This window comes from Corythoichthys intestinalis, chromosome 1 (assembly GCF_030265065.1).
Source record: "Corythoichthys intestinalis isolate RoL2023-P3 chromosome 1, ASM3026506v1, whole genome shotgun sequence".
In the NCBI taxonomy this organism is placed as follows: Eukaryota; Metazoa; Chordata; class Actinopteri; order Syngnathiformes; family Syngnathidae; genus Corythoichthys; species Corythoichthys intestinalis.
In genome coordinates, this window is record NC_080395.1 from 62,992,420 (window position 1) to 63,019,848 (window position 27,429).

General features: G+C 39.3%; 1 protein-coding gene across 2 annotated transcripts in view; it reads right to left on the bottom strand.

Moving 5' to 3' along the window:
- syt7b (synaptotagmin VIIb) overlaps window positions 1–27,429 on the bottom strand; it is a 186,800-nt gene that overhangs the window by 61,744 nt on the left and 97,627 nt on the right. Inside the window, exons 5-7 of one of the 2 annotated variants that reach the window (XM_057834971.1) lie at window positions 22,824–23,024; window positions 9,205–9,552; window positions 1,424–1,546 (exon numbers count right to left, since the gene is read on the bottom strand). In XM_057834971.1, the coding sequence (XP_057690954.1) occupies window positions 1,424–1,546; window positions 9,205–9,552; window positions 22,824–23,024 (672 nt within the window). The remainder of the gene's footprint in view (window positions 1–1,423; window positions 1,547–9,204; window positions 9,553–22,823; window positions 23,025–27,429) is intronic. The other variant, XM_057834980.1, reaches the window with a different exon arrangement.

The following is a 27,429-nucleotide window of genomic DNA, read 5'->3' on the forward strand; positions in this document are numbered from 1 at the left end:
TTTTATGTACTCCTGTTCGGTCTGAATTGAGTTGGGAGGTGCCAGCCCCGCAGCTGGCTGATCGGAGACAAAACGCAGGAGACGAGCTCTGTCAATATACGCACATCTCCGTGTAATCCGCAATGGGAGGACCACCAATGGGCACTGAATTGAAGCATATTATTGAAACGCACGGAGATTCAAGAAAAATGTGTGAATGCATTATCAGATTTTCACATTGAGCGAGCCGGCCTGTACCACATTCAAAATTACGGGTTGGCAGAGAGGCAGATGCACTCATCAAAAGAGCCAGAAAAGACTCGCGAAGACATAGGTTCATGACACCTGTTCTACACTCTAGATGATAAACAGTAAACAATGACTGTGGAAAAGAAAAGAGGAGCAGAAATTCCACGTCTCGATTGTCAGCCTCCATTGTTTACAATGACGGCGTGCCGCACTAAAAATGGCGATGGCACGCTCCATGACATCACTTCCTTAGTATCCGATTGTTGTACGGAGACAGCAGACTATATTAAGCGGTGGTACTGATTTTGCGCAAACAAAAACAACACATGAGAAAGAGAATGTTGTGTATTTTGTCCTGCTCATGTTGCTGTTGTCTGATTTGACAAACAACAAAACTGACAAAAAAATTAACAATCCTATTGCCCATAGTTAGCTAGGCTAGGCTCCAGCACCCCTGGGACTCTTGTGAAATGAATATTCTGAGGCATATCACGGTGGCGTAGGAGATCATGATGTACGCTGAGGCAACTCATTACATTTCATTTAACTAGTCTGAAAATCATTATCAATACCTGACTAGTCAAGCATCTTAGTTCGTCTAAATTCGATCCAAATAGTCCAAACATTTCATTCAACTACAAATAGTGACGAGCAAAACATTAAAATCCCCTTCCACCAGCCGGCCTGATGTACAATAAACTTTTATCTCAAAATGTTCCCAAAGAAACAGAGTCCTATTAATACAGTAAGTGAATTTGTGATTGAGTTCAATATAATGAATATATAAACTAAGTACTTGTGACAGTTTTGGAATTGTACATTACAGGTGTTTGTTTTGTATGCTTATACTCTATTTCTCATGCAAAAGGAAGTGCTGTTGTCACTTCATCAAAAGTTCATTTGATCAAGCTTTATAAATAGAAAATAAGAAGTGGGAATGATGACACCAGCAAATGGTGATTGAGTCAAAAACCAACACTATAAAACAATGTCAAAGAAATGCATTCTGGGCTTCATCTGGTGACATGAAAAGCCAATTTGTGGAAGTTACCACAGGTAGTTTCATCTTGAGTGTAGTTCCCTGCGCTGAATGAATATCAATTATGGCATGACCTCATTCAGTCTTTTATGACACACAACCACCTCAGCAACTCTTTAGGCCCAGTGAATGGCTTTCTAATTAGGTTCCATTTACCTCTTCTCTGGTGTGATTTCATTCTCTATGCTTGCTGGCGCTTCCTGTAGGTCAGGGAGATTAGCGAAGTCATCTTGTTCGGCCAGTCCAATTGCTAGAGACAAAACAACCATCTTCCCCTCACTGGACACAGACATTACAAAAATCAACATATACAAACACAAACATCATTTTAGGGTACAGAAAGATAGTAACAGACACAGAATAATTTGAGGCTCAATCAATGAAAGTTCATCTATTCCTAGTGCTGTGGAGTGAGTGAGAAGATGAAGTGACAAAGCTGCATAAAGAGTTTTGCTTAGAATAATAGCAGCATCTGTTTAAAGTGGACAATAAAATAATATCGCTTTAATAAATGCTGTCTCCCAAAAAGGGATGTAATTTTAAAAGCAAATACTTCAGAAACTACAGAAGCTAGCTCGGTGAAATTGTAACAGTTTAGGTGTTTAACATCATAAGTAAGGATGAACTGAAATGTAAATTCTTGGCCAAAACTGAAAACTGAATATAAGAAAACCGAGGTCAACAAGTGAAACCAAATATTCTTCAAAAATATTATTTATATTAAAAAATAAACAACAACAACAAAAACTATGCAAATCATTATTCAGCCTTTTTTCAAGTATGAATGTTTAATGCTTACTGTATATGAACTGATGAAAATGTAATTTTACTTCTTGAGGAAAATTAGGAGTAACCGATTTGGGGGACGCGTGAAAGGTAGCTCCCTTAGATATTGATGTACAGATAGACAAAACACATTAATACATTTACAAAAAGATTGAACTGAACTTTTCCCTATCACACACAATGCTTAACACTGTTAGATAATTTTTAGAAACAATTTTATGACAGACCCTCGTGAGGAATAAGCGGCATGGAAAATGAATGAATGAATGAATTTTATGACATACAATTTTTTTGTTTTGTTTTTTTGTTAGGACATTATTATATTTCTTTCATATGTTGTCAGCAGGTTATCTAGTAATGTATGTTGTTGGAGTTTAAGAAATACGCTTGATCAAGCTTCTCAACTGAATACAATTCAGGGCTAATTGTTTCGGCAACTGACTTGTTCCACACATATGTGTATACACTGTATATATACATACATATATATATATACACACACACACACACACACACACACACATATATCTATACATACATACATATACATACATATATATATATATATACACACACATACAGTGGGGGGAACAAGTATTTGATACACTGCCAATGGGTTTTCCCATTGTCAGTGTATCAAATACTTGTTCTCCCCACTGTATATGTGTGTGTATATATATATATATATATATATATATATATATATATATATATATACAGTGCCTTGCAAAAGTATTCGGCCCCCTTGAATCTTGCAACCTTTCGCCACATTTACAAGTGGGACACAATCGTAAAGTGGAACAACATTTATTGGATGATTTAAACTTTTTTAACAAATAAAAAACTGAAAAGTGGGGCGTGCAATGTTATTCGGCCCCTTTACTTTCAGTGCAGCAAACTCACTCCAGAAGTTCAGTGAGGATCTCTGAATGATCCAATGTTGTCCTAAATGACCGATGATGATAAATAGAATTCACCTGTGTGTAATCAAGTCTCCGTATAAATGCACCTGCTCTGTGATAGTCTCAGGGTTCTGTTTAAAGTGCAGAGAGCATTATGAAAACCAAGGAACACACCAGGCAGGTCCGAGATACTGTTGTGGAGAAGTTTAAAGCCGGATTTGGATACAAAAAGATTTCCCAAGCTTTAAACATCTCAAGGAGCACTGTGCAAGCCATCATATTGAAATGGAAGGAGCATCAGACCACTGCAAATCTACCAAGACCTGGCCGTCCTTCCAAACTTTCTTCTCAAACAAGGAGAAAACTGATCAGAGATGCAGCCAAGAGGCCCATGATCACTCTGGATGAACTGCAGAGATCTACAGCTGAGGTGGGGGAGTCTGTCCATAGGACAACAATCAGTCGTACACTGCACAAATCTGGCCTTTATGGAAGAGTGGCAAGAAGAAAGCCATTTCTCAAAGATATCCATAAAAAGTCTCGTTTAAAGTTTGCCACAAGCCACCTGGGAGACACACCAAACATGTGGAAGAAGGTGCTCTGGTCAGATGAAACCAAAATTGAACTTTTTGGCCACAATGCAAAACGATATGTTTGGCGTAAAAGCAACACAGCTCATCACCCTGAACACACCATCCCCACTGTCAAACATGTTGGTGGCAGCATCATGGTTTGGGCCTGCTTTTCTTCAGCAGGGACAGGGAAGATGGTTAAAATTGACGGGAAGATGGATGCAGCCAAATACAGGAACATTCTGGAAGAAAACCTGTTGGTATCTGCATAAGACCTGAGACTGGGACTGAGATTTATCTTCCAACAGGACAATGATCCAAAACATAAAGCCAAATCTACAATGGAATGGTTAAAAAATAAACGTATCCAGGTGTTAGAATGGCCAAGTCAAAGTCCAGACCAGAATCCAATCGAGAATCTGTGGAAAGAGCTGAAGACTGCTGTTCACAAACACTCTCCATCCAACCTCACTGAGCTCGAGCTGTTTTGCAAGGAAGAATGGGCAAGAATGTCAGTCTCTCGATGTGCAAAACTGATAGAAACATACCCCAAGCGACTTGCAGCTGTAATTGGAGCAAAAGGTGGCGCTACAAAGTATTAACATAAGGGGGCCGAATAATACTGCACGCCCCACTTTTCAGTTTTTTATCTGTTAAAAAAGTTTAAATTATCCAATAAATTTTGTTCCACTTCACGATTGTGTCCCACTTGTTGTTGATTCTTGACAAAAAAATTAAATTTCATATCTTTATGTTTGAAGCCTGAAATGTGGCGAAAGGTTGCAAGGTTCAAGGGGGCCGAATACTTTTGCAAGGCACTGTATATATATATATATATATATATATATATATATATATATATATATATATATATATATATTAATAATAATAATAATAATATTTACATACTGTATATCTATGTATATCTATGGCAGAAAAGACAAGACTGTAAAAGCAGTTTCTGCACTTGCACCCCTCTTTAAAATAAATTGCTGTATTTTAAGCCAAAAGAACTGTTGTGTTTGATAGAACAATATGTCTATATGCTGCCATAGCAGATTCATGGCGCACCAAGCCTGCAAACTATTTTTAATCTGTCCGTTTTACCCTGAAAACCCCCGTTTAAAGACGTCGTGCAACCACTTTTGTTTCAACTTAGCCATAAAAAGAAGGTAAGTAATTATATTTATTATTCAAAATGTCTGTCATTTTAAGCTTAGAATCATTCATTAATGTCTAATATTTAGCAAAAAAAAGAAAAAAAAAACTACGTAAAAATATTATTCACTCGCATATTTTAAACTTTTAAACAAATTTCATCATAATGAAAAATTTGGCGTCTGTAAAAAAGTCACGGATATCTCCCTCATAACGATCGCTTAATTCTATTTTTTTTTGTTACTGTCGCATTTTCCGCGATATGTTAGATGATAAATAATCGATCCAAACAAAACAAAACAAAACAAAAAACATTTGAAAAATAATGTTTAAAAGGGTCACTATATGAAAAAGAAATCTCAACAACTCCTTGTTGTCTGCGATTTCTGCATCGCGACCTTGTTCTATCACCATGTTTCACCCAAAAAATAAAAATAAAATCCGGCTGTGGCCATTCACAGCTGTGTCTTGACACTTGTTCATACATGCTACATGGAGTTTTTGGATCGAAACATGGTATGTACACGATAATATCTCGTTATAATCGCGGTGTCTTTAATTCTGCTCGCGCGTGCTCTCGCCTCTAGTTAGGGTAAAACAATTTTTTTTTTTTTTTTTAAATGCCCTCCTGTTCAAAATTTTTCTTTCACCAGCAAATTGAGATTTTAAGCTTTCCAATGATGTATCACATGTGCATATCGGACAATTTTGAAATTTGGCTAAATTGGGGGTCTCAGAGCGGAACTTCAGGTCAGCTTAGTGTTTTCCGCCATATACACACCTATATATATATATATATACAATCATTCATTTTCCAAGCCGTTTATCCTCACAAGGGCCACGGGGGTGCTGGAGCATATCCCAGCTAACTATGGGCAATAGACGGGGTCAAAGGTGTATGTTTGGTCTTCATATAGGTAGGGACGATATAACAGCATAACCTGCATGTACACTTCTTGCTGGGGACGGGACATTAATAAGACCAAACAATATTTGGTGAATGGGGGTCAGGGCTACATTTCTCACCAGCATGTACCTAATTAAGGCTGAATGATTAATTCAAAATAAATCTGTATTGACCTATATTAACTTTCACATTGCAAATTTATAACGTCTTAATCTGATATTTTTTGTTAAATCTAGTCAAATATTCCATCTTGTTTTGAGTGTTAAAGGCTAGTTAACAGATTAATGCGTCATATTCTTCCACTTACTTTCAGTAAATATTGCTATTTGTTCGTCTTGAGCCCATACATCTAAAAGTTGGTCATTTTTCACCTAAATCAAGAAAAAAAAGTCTTTCAAATCATGTTTTGAACAATATTCTTGAATTAAGAACATTTCCGACAAACACGTTTTTCTTTTAAGATTAAATATACAAACATTTTGCTTAAAATAAGTCTGTTAAGCTTATTTTCAGCTAGCTGTTTTTCTTATTTCAAAATCTCAGTGAGTAAAATCAACTTGAAGCACTGTAGCATTAGCAAAATTAGTGGAGTGTTCCCAACCTCCACAACACTGCTGGCGGAAAAAAACTTCTAATATCCCTCGTCTTTGAAGGGGACGGGGGAGGCGGCATGTTGTATTTCTGTCAGGCTGAGAATGGGTGTGTGTGTGTGGGGGGGGGTCAAGTCATCAGCCAATCAAACGTCGTTTGAGGGGAAAAAATGGACTGGCACATTCAGCTAGTGAAAAGGGGTCAGTGTAAGTCTGAACATAAGGAAAGTACTGTAGTTCACTTAATAATAGTAGGATCAATTCTATCCTAAAACATATAGGAAGACAATCTAAATGATCAATATAAATGAAGTCATTATATAATGCAAATAAGGTTGCTTAAAAGTTGGTGGGGATAATTTGAGCATCCTGAAAAGTTGGTGGTGTTATGTCCCTACCGTCCCTATGCAAACCTACGCCCTTGGGCCGGGTACACCCTGAATCAGTTGCCGTCCAATTGCAGGGCACAAGGAGACGGACAACAAGTGTACGTTTAGCCTACCATGCATGTTTTTGGAAAGTGGGGAGAAACCGGAGAAACCCAGAGAAAACCCACGCAAGCACGGGGAAAACATGCAAACTCCACACAGGAAGGCCGGAGCCCAGGATTTAACCCTTGAGCTCAGAACTGTGAAGTGGACGTGCTAACCACTCTGTCATTGTGTCACCTATATAAATAATAAATATCTATATAGATACATTTCTGTTGTTGTTGTTTTTTTCTTCTATTTAAATCAAGGTAAGTACCGGTATGCACTTTTATGCTTCTGTATCCCGTTGTATATGTTGAAGACATGAATAATGATGAAAAAGACCTTACAATATTTTAGTGTTGATTCATCCAAGATCCATTAATATTTAGCAGACCTCCTAACACTGAAAACCTTGCACAAATATATTAAAATATAAATAAATAAATGAAAATAGAGTTTTTCAGGGAGAAAACAGTCAAAATGAAACCAATGGGTTTTTTCATCTCTCACATACGCAGTACGTAATGCTGGACTGTTGAATTCCTGACTTTATGTGATGAATGCCCTCAGAAAATACACATACCAAGGAATAACCTTGGTAATTTAATGGAAAAAAAAAAAAAAACACCCATGTTCGGATGTAAGATTCATGCTTAGCATTATTTCTCTCTCCAAGGCCACGTTCTTACCTTGATTCATTCAGACACACAGTTCTTGAAATACCTTTAACCTTAAATATTATCTTGCTCCCATTCCACATCAAATGGAAAACTCAAACAGAATGAAGTAGTTTGTCTTACAATACAAAAAAAAAGCCAATGGGAAGATAGTGTCATTGTGTGATAAAAAGTCTCAAAGTGTCCCAATCTGACATTCAACTTCACACACAATCATACTGTGTGGAAGTGCTAACTTTTCAGTGTTGTACTAGATTTGTGACCTCTTGTGAACTCTTGTGTTGCAGTGACCGCGTATGTGTTGTGACTTGTACAAAAATTAGAACTGACTATGTACAGTATGTCAATCCACAGCAAAATAGCTGAGCAGTTGTGTGATAGGCTAAAAAGTCACCAATAAATGTGTGTATGTCACCTGGATGTCAATCAAAATGCAAATTCAATGCAAGGAAAGATGATAGACTAACGTTTAGTTCTTACAACTATGCACTCAACCAGGGTTTTGTTAAATACCAGCATTTGGATCGCAATCAACTCACTCTGTCTGGCACTATACAAATAAAGTTGTCTTGCCTTACCAATTACATCCCCCAAAACACCGTAATTTAGTTTCTGGACAGAATAAAAAATGTTTTGGTGGATGAATGTTATGTTTAATTTCTGACTGCTATGAAAAGCGCAGCAAGCCAGAATATATATTCAGTGTGAAATTGCTCTTTCCTGTTAAAATGCAAAAATGCCAAAAGCGCACTGAAATTGAAAGACTGTCAAAAGCGGGGTTGTTATACTAGTTGACACACAGTAACAAAGCTTAAAGCATAGCTTAAATTGTGGGCTGAACAAGATCAACTTTTACGAACTGGACTAAATCCAAACAATTTCCAAACAAACATTTTCTTTGCTCTTGCCCGATATTGTCCACATTCAGCAACAATTCTTGTGTAAGAACAGAAAAAGGCCTTCCCTTTAAGGGCTTCTGTAATGCAACAAACAGTGACACAATATTGTATACTGCTGGACTTAAAGAACATGCCTGAAGAACCCCCCATCCAAAAATAAACAACAGAAAGACTGCATATTTTTGCATTGGTTGTGCTATCTTGATTTGTCTTTTCAGCAGCACATTTACACTATTCTGATCCCTTGCTTAACAAGAGCCATTTTGTTGGTGAAATATTGACAGCAAGAAAACACATTAGCACTTAAAAGACAGCAGCCCACTGGGGAGTTGTAAACATTACCAGCAAGGGGTTATCAATAACAGGAATGGATTTGTACAGATGACCAGAAATGACACGTGCATTCCAATTGGAGAGCGCGGAAATCATTTCCATGACACCAGTTTCATTGATTAAACACAAAATGGTGAGGCTCAAACTGCATGTCGGACCAGGAGTCACTGCTTCATCTGGTTACCCCACCCTCCGACCACAGCGGTAGTACAGAGGTGTTCCCACTCTTTTCCTCAGGCTCCAAAACTGATGTGTTTGTTTGAGTGAAATTCATGAGTTTCAGGGACAAAAGGACATGCCACCCCTATATATATATATAGTATTATTCGAACAATGATTCACATAGGCAGAGAGGTCAGTGGCCTCGAGACACGGGTAATAGAAGTCACGCAGGATGTACACGAACACAGAGCCATGTTAATGTTTGTGTGTATGTCTATTCATAGCTAATGGAGAAGGGGGCATTTACGTGATGCTGCTTTGTAGAGCATATCATCTGTAATCTATCAGTGTAGAAAAAAAAGAGGGTGTCCGTGCGCACTATCCTGAACTGCCAGTAGCCTGGAAAACCTGTGTGCACACACAATGCATTTATGTTTTCTAATTCCAGAGATGTGAAGTGAAGTTCAACAGCACTTACAAAAATGATTTGACGTCCAACCCTCTGTTGCGGATCTGCTCCATCATGTGGTCCCAGCTGCCTGGATTTGACCTGGAGCGGCCCGCCCCTGCCCCTCTGTACCGCTGTGCTCCAGTCGTACTCCCTCGGACCCCTCGAGGGCCCCCACGGTGGCCACCAGCACCTGGGCCTGTGTGCAGTTGGCCAAGGCTCTGCGAGGTGACAGGGGGGTCGTTAGGACCCGGAGGGGGCCGGTGGGTGAGGGGCTGTTGAAGGCTTTGCTGCCGGACCAGGGGCCGGGGGCGTGCCACTGCTGAAGATGGGATGTGCTCCAGTGTGGAGGTAGTTGAGAGGGAAGCATCCCCAAAACTAAGCAGAAACAGAGAGATGCGATTAATAAAAGAAAGTTAATGTACTTTATATATCTATTGAGAAAACACTGTGGGGAAAAAAGGCATTGAAAACAAATCAAAATAAACAGAAGAGGAGAGAAGAAACTGAGAAAAAAAGGCAACTGCTCCTGGAGTATTGTTCACTTTTTTGTTTTCTGTCCTTTTGTTTTGCATGTTTCATTTGATTGAGGTCTTATTGGATTTAATTGGATTGTGCAGGTGCAACTATTTAAATATATATACTGCATAAAATAGTAATCAAAAGAAATCTTTGAGTAGAGCTGGAATAAACAAGGATGAAGTGTTCAATGCACAGCCACAGCTTTCAAATGTTTAATCTCTGTCTAATGAGAGTTGACCTGCTTTTTCTCTTTCTCTGCACCTCTTTTCACATTTTCACTCCTTCCCTTCCACAGGCGTTACGGTTTAGCTAGCTTTTTCTCTCTTTTTATTCATTTTTTTTTCTTCTTTTAGCCTTTCCAGAGTTAGCACTTTTTATGTCCAGACAATTACCAGGTGACTACATTTATAATTGCGTAATAATACTTACACCTTTATCCCCCCTCTTGATCACTGTTGTCTGCTGTCTATAAGGTTATACTCATGAAAAAGGCTTTTAAAAAAATCATGTCTTGAGGTTATGCTTTGAAGAATTTACAGCTCGACTCGTATTTAGCCACACTTTGCAGAAACAACACAGATTGAACTATATAGGAAAGCCAGGAAATAAAGACCCAAAGGAGAAACATCACTGCATTATTTATAGAAAACATTTTTAATAAATCTTAAATGACAAGTTATGCAAAGATGTCTGCTCCACGTAGACATTGTTAGGAATAATGGTAAAATCCTGAATCGAATTGACATGAAAATAGGTTGATTAATTGAAACGCTAGATGAACTATTGCTTGTAAACATATCAGATTGTATTATTTAGAGAAGGTTTCTCAACAATTTTCCAAATGATTAATGTGGATTGATTAGTATGAAAGTGCATCTACTTCACAGGAAGATTGTTGAAGGGCTATGAGAGGAATTCAGCAATAGAAGAGAATTATGTACCCGATCATTCTATTTTATTGGACACCTGAGTCATTTCTTCTCATAAGCAACAGTACTAAAATAGAATAAAAAGTCAGAAGAATGGTAGTACTGTTTCAGAAAGTATACAAGTCAATTAGCATTTGAATTATGACAAAATACGTGGCGAACGATTTTCAACTCTCAGTAGGATGATGTTTTTCCATTGAAGTACATTTTTCTTGTGGCACTTCATTCTTTTGTTTTCAGCTAAAGCTATATGATGTTAGCTAATCTCATTTCTATATACAATCTTTTATAAGAAAGGTCATATCAAGGCATTTTTCCCTTCCACGTCTACTTTGTCTTCCTCTCTCTCTTCCTTTACATCATTTAGACATAATGCTGGCATTGGGCCACAACGCTCTGTCTATATTTGTTCAATTTAATATGTTTTGCTCAAATTGATTGGTCAAATTGATCATAGTTTTGTCTTCTCAGACTATTGCCAATCTTAAGAAAATCCTAACCCTTGCTATTTTTGGTGATGTTTTGGATTAACAAGCATATTCTCCCTCGTCGTTGCGGAAACACGACTCAATAGTGGAGTATAAAATAAAGAGGTTTAAAATGACAATTTCAGCTTCAGTACCCTTTATATTTTTGAGACATGTATGTAGAAATTCACTTCTCCGCCCCCTGGATTGGTACCTGTGTCATTCTCAAGCTCAGATCCTGACAATTTGGGAGTTCTGCTCGGTATCTTGGATGTTCCTCTTACACTCTTCTAGATTGAGTCTGCAGATGTTGCTTTTGGGACCTGTTGGAGCCACCCTCCCTGTTTTAGAGATCACTGGTCCAAGTGTTCCTTCTACCAAGCTCTCTCTTCAAGCATAAAATGAACCATATTGTCTTTAATAGGTCATCTAATAATGCCAAGACATTCCAAAACACGAGATGCCAACGTGTCATCCCTGATGTCAATATATTATCCGAAACCATCTTCTACCATCTTCATAAAGTTTAAGATATCACTTTGTTCATAAACGGACGGGTTGACTTAGATGTCTCCCAGGTCACCGCCAAGATTTGATGTCATGTGCAGAAGCATACTTCTATGATTCTTCCACTGGGCTTTGTGCCCCAGGCAAGTCCCCTAAGGTAAACAGTGAGGGACCAAACAAAGCATGATTCAAACAACCCCCGTATTTTGAGAAATGGACTGGTTCTTCCTTCTCTGGGGCCAGGCCTTGAGGTGCAGCACAATGGTGAGCGCTTGGCAGGTGTGTCCTCACCAGGCAAGGTGAGTTCCCATTTTCCTGGGCTCCACATCTATGGGAGGAGCTAGAGCAGGGGTGTCAAAACCAGTCCTCACGGGCTGCTGTGGGTCCTAGTTTTTATTCCTACCAATTGTGCACAGCCAGTTTAACCAATGAAGTTTCTGCTAAAACAAGCAGCACCTGACTGCAATCAATCAATTATACTTGTAAGATGCCAGATTGGTGAAAATGTGTTGTCATGTTTTGTTGGAATGAAACCTAGCACCCACTGCGGCTGTATGTAGAACAGTTCGGACACCACAGCTAGTGCGAGCTGGCTGACGTCTGAAAGTAGGGACTTTGGCATCCTGATCCCCGGCTGACAAATCTGGCTCCTGGGATATGAACTCCCTTCTTCTTCTGGAGGTCAATGGCATTGTGACCTAGAGGTATTATTGTGTGGAATGTCCACTGCAATTAGAACTTGAGCGGTGCTCTATTGCTCAACATGAATTGTCCACATTGACCACTATGTTCAAGCATCAGAGTTTCCATATGCAGTGTGTCCATGTCACTGCAGCCTCATTTCATGGACACACAGTTGAATGATGGGCAGAGTTGCATGAGGCTCTGTTATATTATAATGGTGCTTTTCTGCATTTGGCACAGAGTGTCTTGACTCTGTCAAGGGAATGATGAGCGCTAAACACAACAATGATGAGAGACAACAAACTTGAGAGAAATGTACTGCCCAATAACAGAAAGCTTAGTCCCAGTAACACGTCACAAGTTTTGCAACAGGATATTGACGCAAAGTAGCTACTAAAAGCACATAAGAATGGCTAGCACCAAATACTGGACTATTTTTAAGTGACCTTCTGTAAGCAGTGATTTACCGTATTTTTCGGACTATAAGTCGCAGTTTTTTTCATAGTTTGGCAGAGAGCACTCTGGAGCGACTTATGTGTGATTAGTTATGGTCGGGTCAGGCTGACTTCTCTCTCGCTAACTTAAAAAAAAAAATAAATAAATAAAAAATATATATATATACATATATATATATATATATATATATATTCATATATTGATACTAATATGATGTATGGATGTTAAATAAAATAAATAATTTGGATAAAACAGAGAAGGCGCTGTGCATGCCTGCGCACATGAACGCAGTGGCTCTCTTTTCAATCTTCCCCTCCCACGCCCTGGCGCCTTCTGCGAGCATCCTGGTATTTCCTTTTCGATATGGAGCAGCTATAGGAGTGAAAACCAAACTAAAGACAGGAGAATTGAAAAGCAAACAACTGTGGTAGGAATGGGATATGGAAAGGATTCAAATTGATTGCTGAAGGTGCCATACGGAAACATGTGTCGGCTTCGCTGAATGTAAACGAATGTGGCGCTTTGGTCTCATACAAGAAATCTATTTAACAAACTTTTCCAGCGTTATTTCGTTGTGTAAATGCATTTACAATGATAATAAAAATATGTAAACTATTTAAACATTAAGAAAACATTTTTTTCTGCCTACTCGAGGAGATTAAAATAAATGTCAAATCCACTATCCGCCTGTTAGAGCACACACGCAAATATAAAATAGGGGAAAATAAGTATTTAGTCAATCACCAATTGTGCAAGTTTTCCTACTTGAAAAGATTAGAGAGGCCTGTAATTGTCAACATGGGTAAACCTCAACCATGAGGGACAGAATGTGGAAAAAAAAAAAAAGACAATCACATTGTTTGATTTTTAAAGAATTTATTTCCACATTAGAGTGGAAAATAAGTATTTGGTCAACTACAAACAAGCAAGATTTCTGGCTGTCAAAGAGGTCTAACTTCTTCTAACGAGGTCTAACGAGGCTCCACTTGTTACCTGTAATAATGGCACCTGTTTTAACTCATTATCGGTATAGACCCTACTCACCGACGTCACAGAATGACGTATCGCTGTATCCGGCCGCCATATTGTCCGTCTCTGTTTAGCCCTATTCTCAATGGTTTCAATTAGTCGTTCAGTTTATAGAGCAATTCATGGAAGCCCCAGTGCTTTCAGACGCTGTAAACTCATTGGACGCGTTGCATAAAAGGCGTTATGTGGAAAAGCTTCAGTCTATCCATTCGCCAGATCCATATTTGATGCCTAAATCGATATTTTTCGACCCGCTGTCTTCGCCCTCTCTGCCTGACATCTGCTACCCTGATATCTACAACTATCTTGTCCACACAAAATCAGCCTATTCTCACAAAAGTTAGAAAAACTTTAAGAGCAGCACTCTAAGCAACATTACCCTGTGTGATTTCTAAAATGGCGACAATCAAAAAAAAAAAAAAAAAGTTGACTGCGATGGCCGACGCTTCAAGGATAGGTTGATATTGGACTATTTCTTCAATAAAACACGCACCAACTGTGTCTGCCTCATTTGCAAAGAGACAGTCGCTGTTTTCAAAGAGTTCGATGTGACGCAATATTACTAAAGACACGCTGACATGTAAGACAACATTACAGGGAAGATACGCAGCGAGAAATTATAGCAACTTGAAGCTAGTTTAGCTGAAGCTGCTGCCCCCGCGACCCAACCCCGGAATAAGCGGAAGATAATGGATGGATGGATGGATGGATGAAGCTAGTTTATTTTTTCACAGCAGCAGTATTTCGCAAGAGTCCGAGTGTCGAAAGAGAAAGCCACAATGACGAGACTGTTGAAATTATGAATTAAAACAAATAATAAAGCAAATGTGACACACAGAAGGGCTTGCTAACATTTGTTTAAATATATTGTTCTATGTAAATCAGCCAAGGTAGCCCCCGCATTTTTACCACACTAAATCTGGCCCCCTTTGCAAAAGGTTTGGACACACCTGTTTAACTGATGATCCGTAGACGAGGCCAGCTTCTTTCACTTGGTACCAGCTAAATATTATTCAAAATGTAATGATGGTGGAAGAAATAAGCATCTTGAATTTGAAACTGTATGTTGTCGGCGATTAGCCTCGCAATGATCGTAATTGTGGTTGTCAGCCCAAAACCCTCTAAATGCATCTTACCAGATATAAAATGACTACTACATAATTCGTGGTAATCGTTTGGAGCCCAGTTTTCTCGTCGAGTTGCAGCAGTCCATCTCGCTCTCCTCTCCGGGTCTCTCGGAATACGGTAAAACTTCAAGTCTCTCCGTCTATCTTCTCTGTTACTGCAACCAACCGCCACACACGCCTTCACTATTATGATTATTAATGTTAACGAGCAGAAAAACACGCCATAATAGGAGGAATTTACGTAGCGGTAATGCGTATACACGACAAGTAGACGGACAACATGGCATGGTTGTGACGTCATGTGAGTAGGGTCTATAAAAGACACCTGTCCACAAACTCAGTCAGTCACACTCCAAACTCCACTATGGCCAAGACCAAAGAGCTGTCGAAGGACACCAAAGACAAAATTGTAGACCTGCACCAGGCTGGGAAGACTGAATCTGCAATAGGTAAAACGCTTGGTGTAAAGAAATCAACTTTGGGAGCAATTATTAGAAAATGGAAGACATAAAAGACCACTGATAATCTCCCTCGATCTGGGGCTCCATGCAAGATCTCACCCTGTGGTGTCAAAATGATAACAAGAACAGTGAGCAAAAATCCAAGAACCACACGGGGGGACCTAGTGAATGACCTACAGAGAGCTGGGACCACAGTAACAAAGGCTACTATCAGTAACACAATGTGCCGCCAGGGACTCAAATCCTGCACTGCCAGATGTGCCCCCCTGCTTTTTGTTTTTTTTTCTTATTTCAGGTAACTTCCTGTGGATATGTTACAGCTCTGCGTCAGGCTTGGCGTGGAAATGACAGCATTACATGACACACAACATTTCTAGTAAGGATTTGTGTTTACAAAAATCATTTTATAAACAAAGTGTAAACAGGAGCTTGCAATGCGCTTCACACCAGACTTGCGCCGATTGTTAATATAAAGGCTTTACAAAAGTTATAGCGTTGATAGCCATGTCTTAGAAGGAGAGGAGTGCATCTTAAAGCGATTCAGAGAGTGAGAATTAGGCTAGGTTCAGACCACAGGTTTTGATGCAAAATTTCGATTTTTCTTCATGCATGTGCAGAAGCATCAAAAGAAATAACAACACATGCTGGCTCTACGTTATTCTAGGGTAATCATATTTTGATTTCCAAACAGAGGACACAAATGACGACATAAATAATCCCTGTTTAGTCTTTTCACAAAGTTTATGTAGATTGATAGAATGCATGCATGAAAACTGTGGCCCGGATCAGATTTTAACCACATAAGAAATTGACCTAGATCGGATTTTAAATGGTCCACTGCAATGCATCTTGTCCCGTTCAGACCTAGCCATAGTGAAATTTTCAGCAAATGGCTGTAGTTAGGTTGTACAGAAAAATGGTGAATTGCAAATTGATCATGAAAAGACATTCTGGGGTCTTGTGTGCAACCAAATTTAACTTTTGATTATCTTTTAATGTTAGGGCAATGATTTGAGAGTCCTGCACAATAGTTGATAAACATGGAGCTATTATTGGTAAAATCATTGGGCAAACGATATTTACTGTATGTCATACTGCTAACCTAATTTTGAGTTCTATAATGACATTTGATGAGGTGAAAGCGCTAAGTCAAGGCATCTTTGCTTGGATTTGAGTCAATCAATACAAAAATGTCAGCACAAAAGGGCACTGGGTTATGAGCTTGAGTAAGATTGCTGAAATGACTTAAATGACACATTTTGTCGATATTACAACAACATTAATTTAATCATGCAATAAAACATTTATGATTATCTGCACGTTGCCAAAAAATATTGAATATGCTGAATGTAATAAAATGCAAAAGGAAGTCAAGATGAGTGCTTGTAGCAAATAAACTGGATGCTATAAAATCAAATTACAAAACAAAAAACAAACAAACAAAAATACTGTTGTAGCTCTCCTTTGATAAAGACAGGCGAAGAAAAGAGTTTCCTTTGTGTAAATGACCTAATAAAATTTCTGTGAGTCTTTGTTCTTGATGTTAGCCATGATATTGTCACAGCCTGAACTAAAATAGAGCCTGCAGTGTAACAGTTTGGCTGGGTGGACATACTATAGTGTGTGTAAATTTTGACACTTACAGAGGCTTTAACCACTGAAGCATTTGTGGCACACTTTGCAACACAGCTGGCTTCTGCCAAAAAATTTCCTTTTTGCACAGTTTCACAAATTCATTAAATAGGCTTGACCATTTCAACAAATTTAGATGATTTTTTCTTTTCTTTTTTTCTTCTTTTATGTACATCAATGCTCAGAAAAAACACAGAGGTCTCAGAAATAACTCAAATAGGCCACGCTCAGGAGCTCTTCGACTGTTTGACCGGGGAGTATAAAAGATGGTCAGAAGAGTACTCAGCGAGCCAAGTACCACCCTCAAACCGCTCCAGAAAGACTTGGAGGCAGAAAGTACAATTGTTTCATAGAAAACAATTGGCAATGCATTCCACCAACATGGCTTCATGGATGCTTAGGTCGCAAGACTCCATTAATCAAGAAAAAGTATGTTAATTCTTGTTTAAAGTTAACTAAACAGCATATTGACAAGCCTGGAGAATACTGGAAGAATGTTGTTTGGTCAGAAGAGAACAAAATTGAACTTTTCGGCTGTCATACTACACACTATGTTGGAGTAGAAATGTACTGCACATCACACAAAAAGGACTATACCAACAGTAAAGTTTGGAGAGGGAAGCATCATGGCTTGGGGTTGTTTCTCATTTCGTGGAATTGACAAACTTCGTATAATTGAAGGAGCAAAGAATGGAGCCATTTATTGAGAAATTCTTGAAATGAATTTGTGGCCATCCATCAAAATGATGAAGACATTTCAGCAAGATTACGATCAAAAACACAGCGCGCAGTTAACTGTCAAGTAGTTTCAGAGGAAGAAAATTAAACTGTTGACATGACCCAATTGGACAAAGAAAAGGGTCAACAAAGCGCAACAAAAGATATTCAAGATTTAAAGACAATATATCTGGAGGAGTGAGCCAAAATCATATCTGAGCAGTGTGGACGATTGTTAAAACATACCAGAAATGTCTGGAAGCCTGCACTGCAAACAAAGGCTTCTCCATTAACTATTAAATGAGTCTCTGTTATTTAGTGTGATCAATACTTTCACCCCCTGTGTTATTGCACTTATTTCCATATAATCATTATTTAAGGACTCAAATGTTTTTATTTATTTTCATGTGTTTATTTTTATAGTTTACAGTGGGGCAAATAAATATTTAGTCAACCACAAATTGTGCAAGTTCTCCTACTTGAAAAGATTAGAGAGGCCTGTAATTGTCAACATGGGTAAACCTCAACCATGAGAGACAGAATGTGGAAAAAAAACAGAAAATCACATTGTTTTGATTTTTAAAGAATTTATTTCCAATTAGAGTGGAAAATAAGTGTTTGGTCACCTACAAACAAGCTTTCTGGCTGTCAAAGAGGTCTAAATTCTTCGAACGAGGTCTAACGAGGCTCCACTTGTTACCTGTATTAATGGCACCTGTTTTTACTTATTATCGGTATAAAAGACACCTGTCCACAACCACAGTCAGTCACACTCCAAACTCCACTATGGCCAAGACCAAAGAGCTGTCGGAGGACACCAAAGACAAAATTGTAGATCTGCACCAGGCTGGGAAGACTGAATCTTCAATGGGTAAAACGCTTGGTGTAAAGAAATCAACTCTGGGAGCAATTATTAGAAAATGGAAGTCATACAAGACCACTGATAATCTCCCTTGATCTGGAGCTCTATGCAAGATCTCACCCATGGCGTCAAAATGATAACAAGAACGGTGAGCAAAAATCCCAGAATCACACGGGGGGACCTAGTGAATGACCTACAGAGAGCTGGGACCACAGTAACAAAAGCTACTATCAGTAACACAATGCGCCGCAGGGGACTCAAACCCTGCACTGCCAGACGTGTCCCCCTGCTGAAGCCAGTACACATCCAGGCCCGTCTGCGGTTCGCTAGAGAGCATTTGGTTGTTCCAAAAGAGGACTGGGAGAATGTGTTATGGTCAGATGAAACCAAAATAGAACTTTTTGGTAGAAACACAGGTTCTTGTGTTTGGAGGAGAAATAAATACTGAATTGCATCCGAAGAACACCATATCCACTGTGAAGCATTGGGGTGGAAACATCATGCTTTGGGGCTGTTTTTCTGCAACTGGACCAGGACGATTGATCCGTGTAAAGGAAAGAATGAATGGGGCCATGTATCGAGAGATTTTGAGTGAAAATATTCTTCTATCAGCAAGGGCATTGAAGATGAGACGTGGCTGGGTCTTTCAGCATGACAATGATCCCAAACACACAGCCAGGGCAACAAAGGAGTGGCTTCGTAAGAAGCATTTCAAGGTCCTGGAGTGGCCTAGCCAGTGTCCAGATCTCAACCCCACTGAAAATCTGTGGAGGGAGCTGAAAGTCCGTGTTGCCCAACGACAGTCCCAAAACATCACTGCTCTAGAGGAGATCTGCATGGAGGAATGGGCCAAAATACCAGCAACAGTGTGTGAAATGCTTGTGAAGAGTTACAGAAAACGTTTGGCCTCCGTTATTGCCAACAAAGGGTACATAACAAAGTATTGAGATGAACTTTTGGTATTGACCAAATACTTATTTTCCACCATGATTTGCAAATAAATTATTTAAAAATCAAACAATGTGATTTTCTGTTTTTTTTTTCTACGTTCTGTCTCTCATGGTTGAGGTTTACCCATGTTGAAAATTACAGGCCTCTCTAATATTTTAAAGTGGGAGAACTTGCACAATTAGGCTACGTTCATACTACAGGTCTTAATGCACGAATCCGATTTTTTGTCATATCCGTTTTTTTGGCGTGCCCGTTCAGACTGCCTTTATCCATTGAGACCGTTCAAGTATTACGCATGCCCACTAATTCGCAGTCCGACACCCGCTAAGCAAGAAGACCCGCATGCGCAGAACCATCAAAACAAATGACAGACGTCATCCGTCATTCCAGGGATATCATATTTTGCTTTTCAAAAGGTGGACACAAATAACAGACATAAATGATCCCCGTTTAGGCAAATATTCAAAGTTTATATGGATCGATAGGATGCACGCACTGTCCGTGCACGTCACACACACATACGGGCAGTTTGTCCCGACTCTCGGCCGTGGAGGCAATGTTGAAATATTGCTCACTTGGAACAGAGAGAAAACTGAGCATTCTCAGGCTTATCCTCAACCCATTTTTATTTTTTATGACTGTTGTCAAGCTCAGCTCTTCCTCAAAAGCCGTGTTCACTGCAAGCTAGGCGCTAATAACGCACAGGTGCATCGCTACGGTAACGACTCTCTCGCTATTTGATGACGTAATTGCTGCATTAAATCCGATTTGCGGGACTGGACAGTACAGACCGCCGCGACAGTCTGGAAAAATGTGGCCCAGATCGGATTTGAAATGGTCCCGTTCTATGCGACTTGTCACGTTCAGACCGTCAAGTTAATGCCTCACTCGAGTCGGAAAAACACGAAAAAATCGGATTCGTGCATTAAGACCTGTAGTATGAACGTAGCCTTAGTGGTTGACTAAATGCTTATTTGCCCCACTGTATATACAGTGTTTTTTTTAAAATTGTTAGTAAAACACTCCAGCAGTCCTTCCAGTTACAACCAACTATGAACCATTCCACCAACCAAGAAGGGTGCCCATCGTAATCCACGCCTTAGTAAAAGGCACATGGCAGTCTGCCTGGAGTTTGTCAAAAGGCACCTGAAGAAGAAAAAAGTGTATTTTCTTTTATTATAGGTTATTTGTATTCTTTTAAATGAACATGAGATGACGACACACAATCCAGGAAGAAAAAGAAAGCAATAATCCTATAAGCTAAATACATTCAGTTATTAATGAACAATTAAAAGCAGGTCAGCCAGAACTTTGTCTCCGGAGTGCACCATGATGCCCTTGTGATGGATTGGTCTCGACCTTCCGACGCATACCCTTTTTATTATCTCGAATGCGAATAGACAGGCTCATCTCAGCACTGATGTTAACCCGGTAAGTGGCTCAGAGGAAAGTTGAATTTTACTCGGCAGCTGCTGTATGTTGTCATCTGCTTACAATAACCTTGGGAGAAAAGCTCCCACTTCTTTCAGACACCTAATAACACAAACAATACGGAATGAAGAGACAAACTAAAATGAACAACTGTATGGGAATAAATATATCTACACACCGAAGGACTCCCAGACCATAAGAAAGAAAATTGTCTCCCTGATGGAGTATGAGAGGTGCTGCAAAGAAGAATGCGCTGGGACGTTGTATGCATCCTGTTACAGCTGATAATTTGACATGTTCACATCTGAAATGCATTTTCACACTCCCAGTAGCATTTGATAAATAATTTTCTTCCTTCAAAGTGTAGTCAGTCAATGGGTTTAATCTACAAAGAAACCCATAGTGGGGCTCCCACGGCTGGATATGATTGGGCGCACTTAGGTGGGGGACCCCGGTGCCAGGATTAGCGATGAAGCAGCGTAGAGTTGGTTGCCGACGGGCTTACACTCACAAGGGATTCACACGATTATCGGTTTCTAGATCACAGAGACGATTTGTGTACACTCCACCCCTCCCAATCACTTAGCATGTAGACTCCCCCTCCTCCCTCCCCCTCTTTCCCTGGTCAAAAGGCCCCCCACATGGTGTCATCTGGAAATACATCTAGCTGATGATAGCACCAACATATTCATAGTTAGTGTAGGCGTTCAATGTATTTCTTGTTGTTGATGGTGTCTCTTTTCTTTCTTTTGAGAATGCGCAAAACTGCTTAAAGGTAGGTGTATCATGCTTGTAGCTGTAATTACTGTCGTCAGAGTACCATGCCAAGGCTGTGAATATTTATGTAGGTAAAAGTGAGGTCTTAACTTTCCTTTTGTTTAGCAACCCCCACCTCTACACCCCTCCCCCACACACAGTTTGTCATGATGGGTTCTGTGGGTTGCCCAAAGATGGAATGAGGCTTTCTTAATTGCCTTTACCTTTATTTTCAGACTGTAAGTTGCAAATTTTTTCCCTCATTTTGAATCCTACAGCTTGTAGTCCAGTGTGGCTTATTTGTTGACTTATTCGGGTTAATATGTAAAACTTTATTTGACAATGGCGTCATAAGACTGTTATAAGACCGTCATAATTATGACATGACACTGTCATGGACCCTGTCATAAATGCTTCTGACAGATGTCATAAAGTGTCATCCAGTAAATTTTGTCACTAACTCAATATATGTTCAGCTCGGATCTTTCACAACCATTCAAAAGTGAGACTATTTGCCGGATGACAATAAATGACACCTGTCATAAGCATTAATTAATGCTCATGAGAGTGTCATAATTATGATCGTCTTATGACGCCGCTGTCAAATAAAGTGTTATCGGTTAATATATATTATTGTAAATATCCCATAATACAGTGAGGACAGCTGTGGCTTACTGTCCGGTGCGGCTTATCTATGAACAAATGCCATTTTCTTGTCAAATTTGGTGAGTGCTTATAGTCAGGTGCACCTTATAGTCCGAAAATTACGGTATATGCTACGAGTGTGTTTAAAATACCATTTCATACATATTTTCCAAATTAAATCTTAAGAAAGTAGTCTATAAAAGCCAACTATAAGAAAAATGACTTTGACCAACTAATTATTAGTGAAAACAGTATAATATGGACATTTTGATTAAATCTGAGAAGTGAGCTCAAAACACACACACTGCTAATACTAAAGAAAGACCTAACCGACACATACCCAATTATGTTGGATCCAGTGAGTTCCACAAGTGGACAACAATCATAAGAATCAAAAGTTCCCTCTTTAATTTCTTAAATTTTTCCTCACCTTTATTTAGCATGCCCCGCCACCATCATCATGCGGGACTTACTTGCTAAACCGCAGGCCTCCTGCGTGCATGTGGCTCTGGACAGTCTGCCAACGCCCAGCCCTGCTTCCCCCAGTCAGCATGCTTCGAATGCTGTCACTGCGACTGGGTCCTGGCCCAGTCCCAGAGCAAGCAGCGACCCCGCTGTCGCTGGCCCCCGGTGAGGGCCCAGCTCCGCCCTGCCCACTCTTATCCACAGCCCCGCTGAGACGGACAAACATGAGGGAAGGATCAAGAGTGGACACGAAGACGAACGAACGCCATAAGGACAAAGTTGGAGAGAATTAAGTATTGGCACTGACGTTAATCAAGGCAAAATGCAGCTGTAAGTGTCAACAGGCAATAAAAATCTAACTGCTGATTAGCTACACTGACTTTGAAGAGCACATTCTTTTCTCCTAAGGGCACAATAATTATTGATGAAAAAAAAAAAACTGACAATTGATACATCTTTTCATTATCGCCCATTCATTAAGACACCTTGTAGCGCTTCAAAGGAATTAAAAACATGTTAGAACTTAATTTGTGTCATGCACAAAAGGGGAAGCATCATTCAATATTTGAAAGCACAGATGCATTTCAGTACACCGAATTAAAGTCATTAACACCAAACACGCAACTGATGATAAAAATAAATATGCTTGCATCAGAATAGTTGGTGTAAAAGAAATAATCAAAATTCAATCAAGAAATGTGTCCTCCCACCAAAGGTAAAACACAAGTTAAAGGTGACAGGACATCAGAGCAGACACCTGCCACAGATAGACATTGCACAAGACTGAACCAGGACATCCGTTGCGACAACATTCAGACAAAAAGTTTTGTCCCAATTGCGTCCTTAATCGACAGCATAAATTGCTGCTAATATTTATTTATTTATTTTTTTAAACTGAATACTGTATATCTGAACCGTAAGCAGTATAATGAAAACTGTACAATGATTGCACAGTTTAGAAAATGATTTGCTTCAATCCATAGTATATCTGCCATGTTTGCTGATTATATTGCCGCAGGACTTTGCAAATATTATTCCACAATTGATTTAACTAATTAAAATTACCGCTGCACAATCAAGTACTTTAATGAGTTAACTTATTACCATAATGAACAGATTAGATATTTAGATTAGATATTTAATTCACTGGGCTTCCGATATTAATGAAGCACAACATTTATTCACTAAAAGTATTTTCAATGTTGAGAAATGTATGTAATTACATTGCATTAAAGTGCCTGTGACAGCAAAAAGCATGTTTATTTCATATTTCACGTGGTATTTTATGCTCCTGAATGAAATGGATGGGTGTGGAAGCGATTGATTTATATATTTAATTATTTTAATCCAGCGCCACGAAAATTAATAACTTCCTGTAATGAGGAGGAATGCGAATGTGACGTCACCCGGGTAAGCATCTCACAATACAGCATTGCTTTATAGCATGCAGATGGACTTCGGATTCAGCTGATTTTGCGGATTACTTTGTTTATTTTTTGCATCACACCAGCCAATTGTGCTGCAGCGTTTTGAGCTGCACCAGGGAGAGGTGTGTGTGCCTTTTTTGGGTTACATAAAGTTCCCGTTCAAACGGAGATTGGCCAAAACAAGTCAGAAAACTGTGGGACTACTAGACTTAGGAGGAAATGAGTAAACAATGTGTTTTGTATTATGTCAAATACTGGGATCATGGCACACATTTTAATACGGAGGTGGGTTGCATTTTGTGGCTGACAATGCTCCTTGTCCACCGAGAATGCCAGTCGGCCGACGACCGGTGGCTTGTCGCCACCCCCCTCGGTCCTCTTCGCATGCCTGCCGGGCGAGTGCTACACTCGGCTTATGCTCGTGTGGTTCTCCATATCTTCCAGACTTCCATGCAATAGACCACTATACTCGGGTTGGGCTTGGGCAGGTTCGCGCTCCTCCAATGTTGGGGGTTTGTCTGGCGGTTATTCTCCAGCTGCTTCCCCGGCGAACGGGCTTTCCTGCCTACTGCAGGGGAACGACGAGCTGTAACTTGCTTGCCGCCGGGGGGTTGCCGATCGGTGAAGACAATCGACAACTCTGCCACCGTGTGATATGATCCGGGGTAGTTTTGCAAGATTTTTTTGCTTTGAAAGGCGAGAATAACACTTTGAAATGCCGCTCGGTTCAGATTAGCATGTCGGCTAGCAGTCACGCTTCATGGTTTGTTTACGCTCGCTGCAGAGAAATGACAAAAGCCGGACTAACTCTGGTGGCATAAAATGTCATTCAGGAGTTGCAAAAAGTCGACAGTTTTGACCATTATGGAGTAATTTTGCCATGTCGTACTGAATAAATGCATTTTTAATACAGTGATACCTCAGCTCACGAACGCTTAAGCTCACGAACTTTTCGCCTCAAGAACATTAAATTCGCGAGCATATAGTCTCTTCTGACGAACTAGTTTTCGGCGGACGAACCAAACCACGCGGTCGAACAGCGCCACGAGAAGCTGACGCACGCTCACGGCGTCCCAGTTCGTCCCCTCCCTTTCGTTGAGTGCGGACGTGGTTTGTGTTTGATAGACATTTTGGACCATATTGAGTGTACTTTTGCTATTATGGGACCGAAAAAGACCCCACCACAGGCTAGCGTTAAGCCTAAAAAGACATTAAAGAATATAAGGTATATTTTTGTGTAGTTTTAAGGCTTATTTAGTAGAAAATTATGTTTTATGGGGACCTGGGAACGGATTATTCTCATTTTAATGGTTTCTTATGGGAAATAAATGTTCGGAAGATGAACTTTTCGCCTTACACACACTTTCTGGGAACCAATTATGTTCGTGAGCTGAGGTATCACTGTATTTCATATTCTATTCAGCACAAGACTGTTATTTGTCATGACCATACCATTTATTTAGCAATTTGGGAAAAATACTTATAAACTAATTACTTACTCATAAAAAGATTAAATCGTAACTCTGCCAACGTTATCCTCCAGCTGGGGACGCTAGAGCGCTATAATGACAGGCGGTGCTAAACGGCAGATTAAAAGACAAATTTCTCGTCATCTGCGCTTTACCAAATTATTGTATATAGTCGAATCGTCTCAAAGTATGATTCGAATTCACATACGGTAATAATGCTATTTAAGATTTTTTTTTGCTGTCACAGGCACTTTAAGGCACTTTAAAATAAAGCGAAATGTAATTATTAATGCTTTTCTTTAGGGTGGCTCCATCATAACTCTAACATTTGTGTTCTAATATTATGTATGAGAGCGTAGTACACTGTTCATGCATTTGAAATTTAATAGCTAAGGTACTTCAAGGTTTTACACCTAATAGTGGTTCAATTATTTTTAACCCCTTCAAAATGTAACTTAAAATGCATGTCCAGTTAATGAATTTAATGTAATGAAGTTAATCTCTCCTTTTACTGTATTGTTTTAAATTGTAACCCAAAATCTGAGTGTGTTTTGCATTAGAGAGGTCACGTCTATACTGTAAATGAAGTATCACTAATAGGGCAACAAAACAGATCAATAGCGTCCCAGATTTGCTTTGAGCACTAACAGTTCTGGAAGTTGACAGTGTGAGTTCTGACAGGTAATGAGCAAAGACAGAAGGAGATGATCAGAGAGTGGTATGATCAGATATGACGTTACAGAAACAACAGTTTGACAAAACCAGCACAGACACCAAATAATGGTATAAAATTTGAGAGAAATGAATAACAAACAATCAAACAAAATTAAAACCAACACAGACACTGACTAAGTGTCCGTTCAAAAAGAGATAGATAAATAAAAAGAATGCAGAGTTAAACAGTTGGTGGAGTTGGTTTATGGGGGTCTTAGTGGTAACTAGGGCTGTCAAATTTATCGCGTTAACGGGCGGTAATTAATTTTTAAAATTGATCATATTAAAATATTTAACACAATTAACGCCTGCGTGAAACGACACACTCACGCAATGCCGCAAACAGCCTACGATGGTGCCGATTACTTACATACTGAGCTAAGAGGCAGCGTCAAGTGTGAGGAATAGTTACAAGCATTCAATGGGGCTGTGCTTTTAATTGGCAAAAGCTGTGACATCTCTCCCACAACAACAACAAATATTGGGGGAAGCGACATGTGGAAAAATGACAGTGGTTGAAGTTTTTCTAGACGCCCTGTATTGCACTCAACGCAGAGAAGATATAGCATTTGCAGCCACCACACAGTCATGGTTGCTCCACTTCCCATCATGTATATGGGCAGAACAGTTAAGTCGCTACAGTATCATTTACTGAAAGCTCAACAAATACACTAGATGGCAATATTTAGTCACAATATACAAACTCACATTTATCCTTCAAGAATTACAAGTCTTTATATCCGTGGATCCCTTTCACAGAAAGAATGCTAATAATCTTAATGCCATCTTGTGGATTTATTGTTATAATAAACAAATACAATACTTATGTACAGTATGTTGAATGTACAGTATATATCCGTCCTGTCTTATCTTTCCATTCCAACAATAATTTGCAGAAAAATATGGCATATTTTAGAGATGGTTTGAATTGCGATTAATTATGATTAATTAATTTTTAAGCTGTGATTAACTCGATTAAAAATTTTAATCGTTTGACAGCCCTA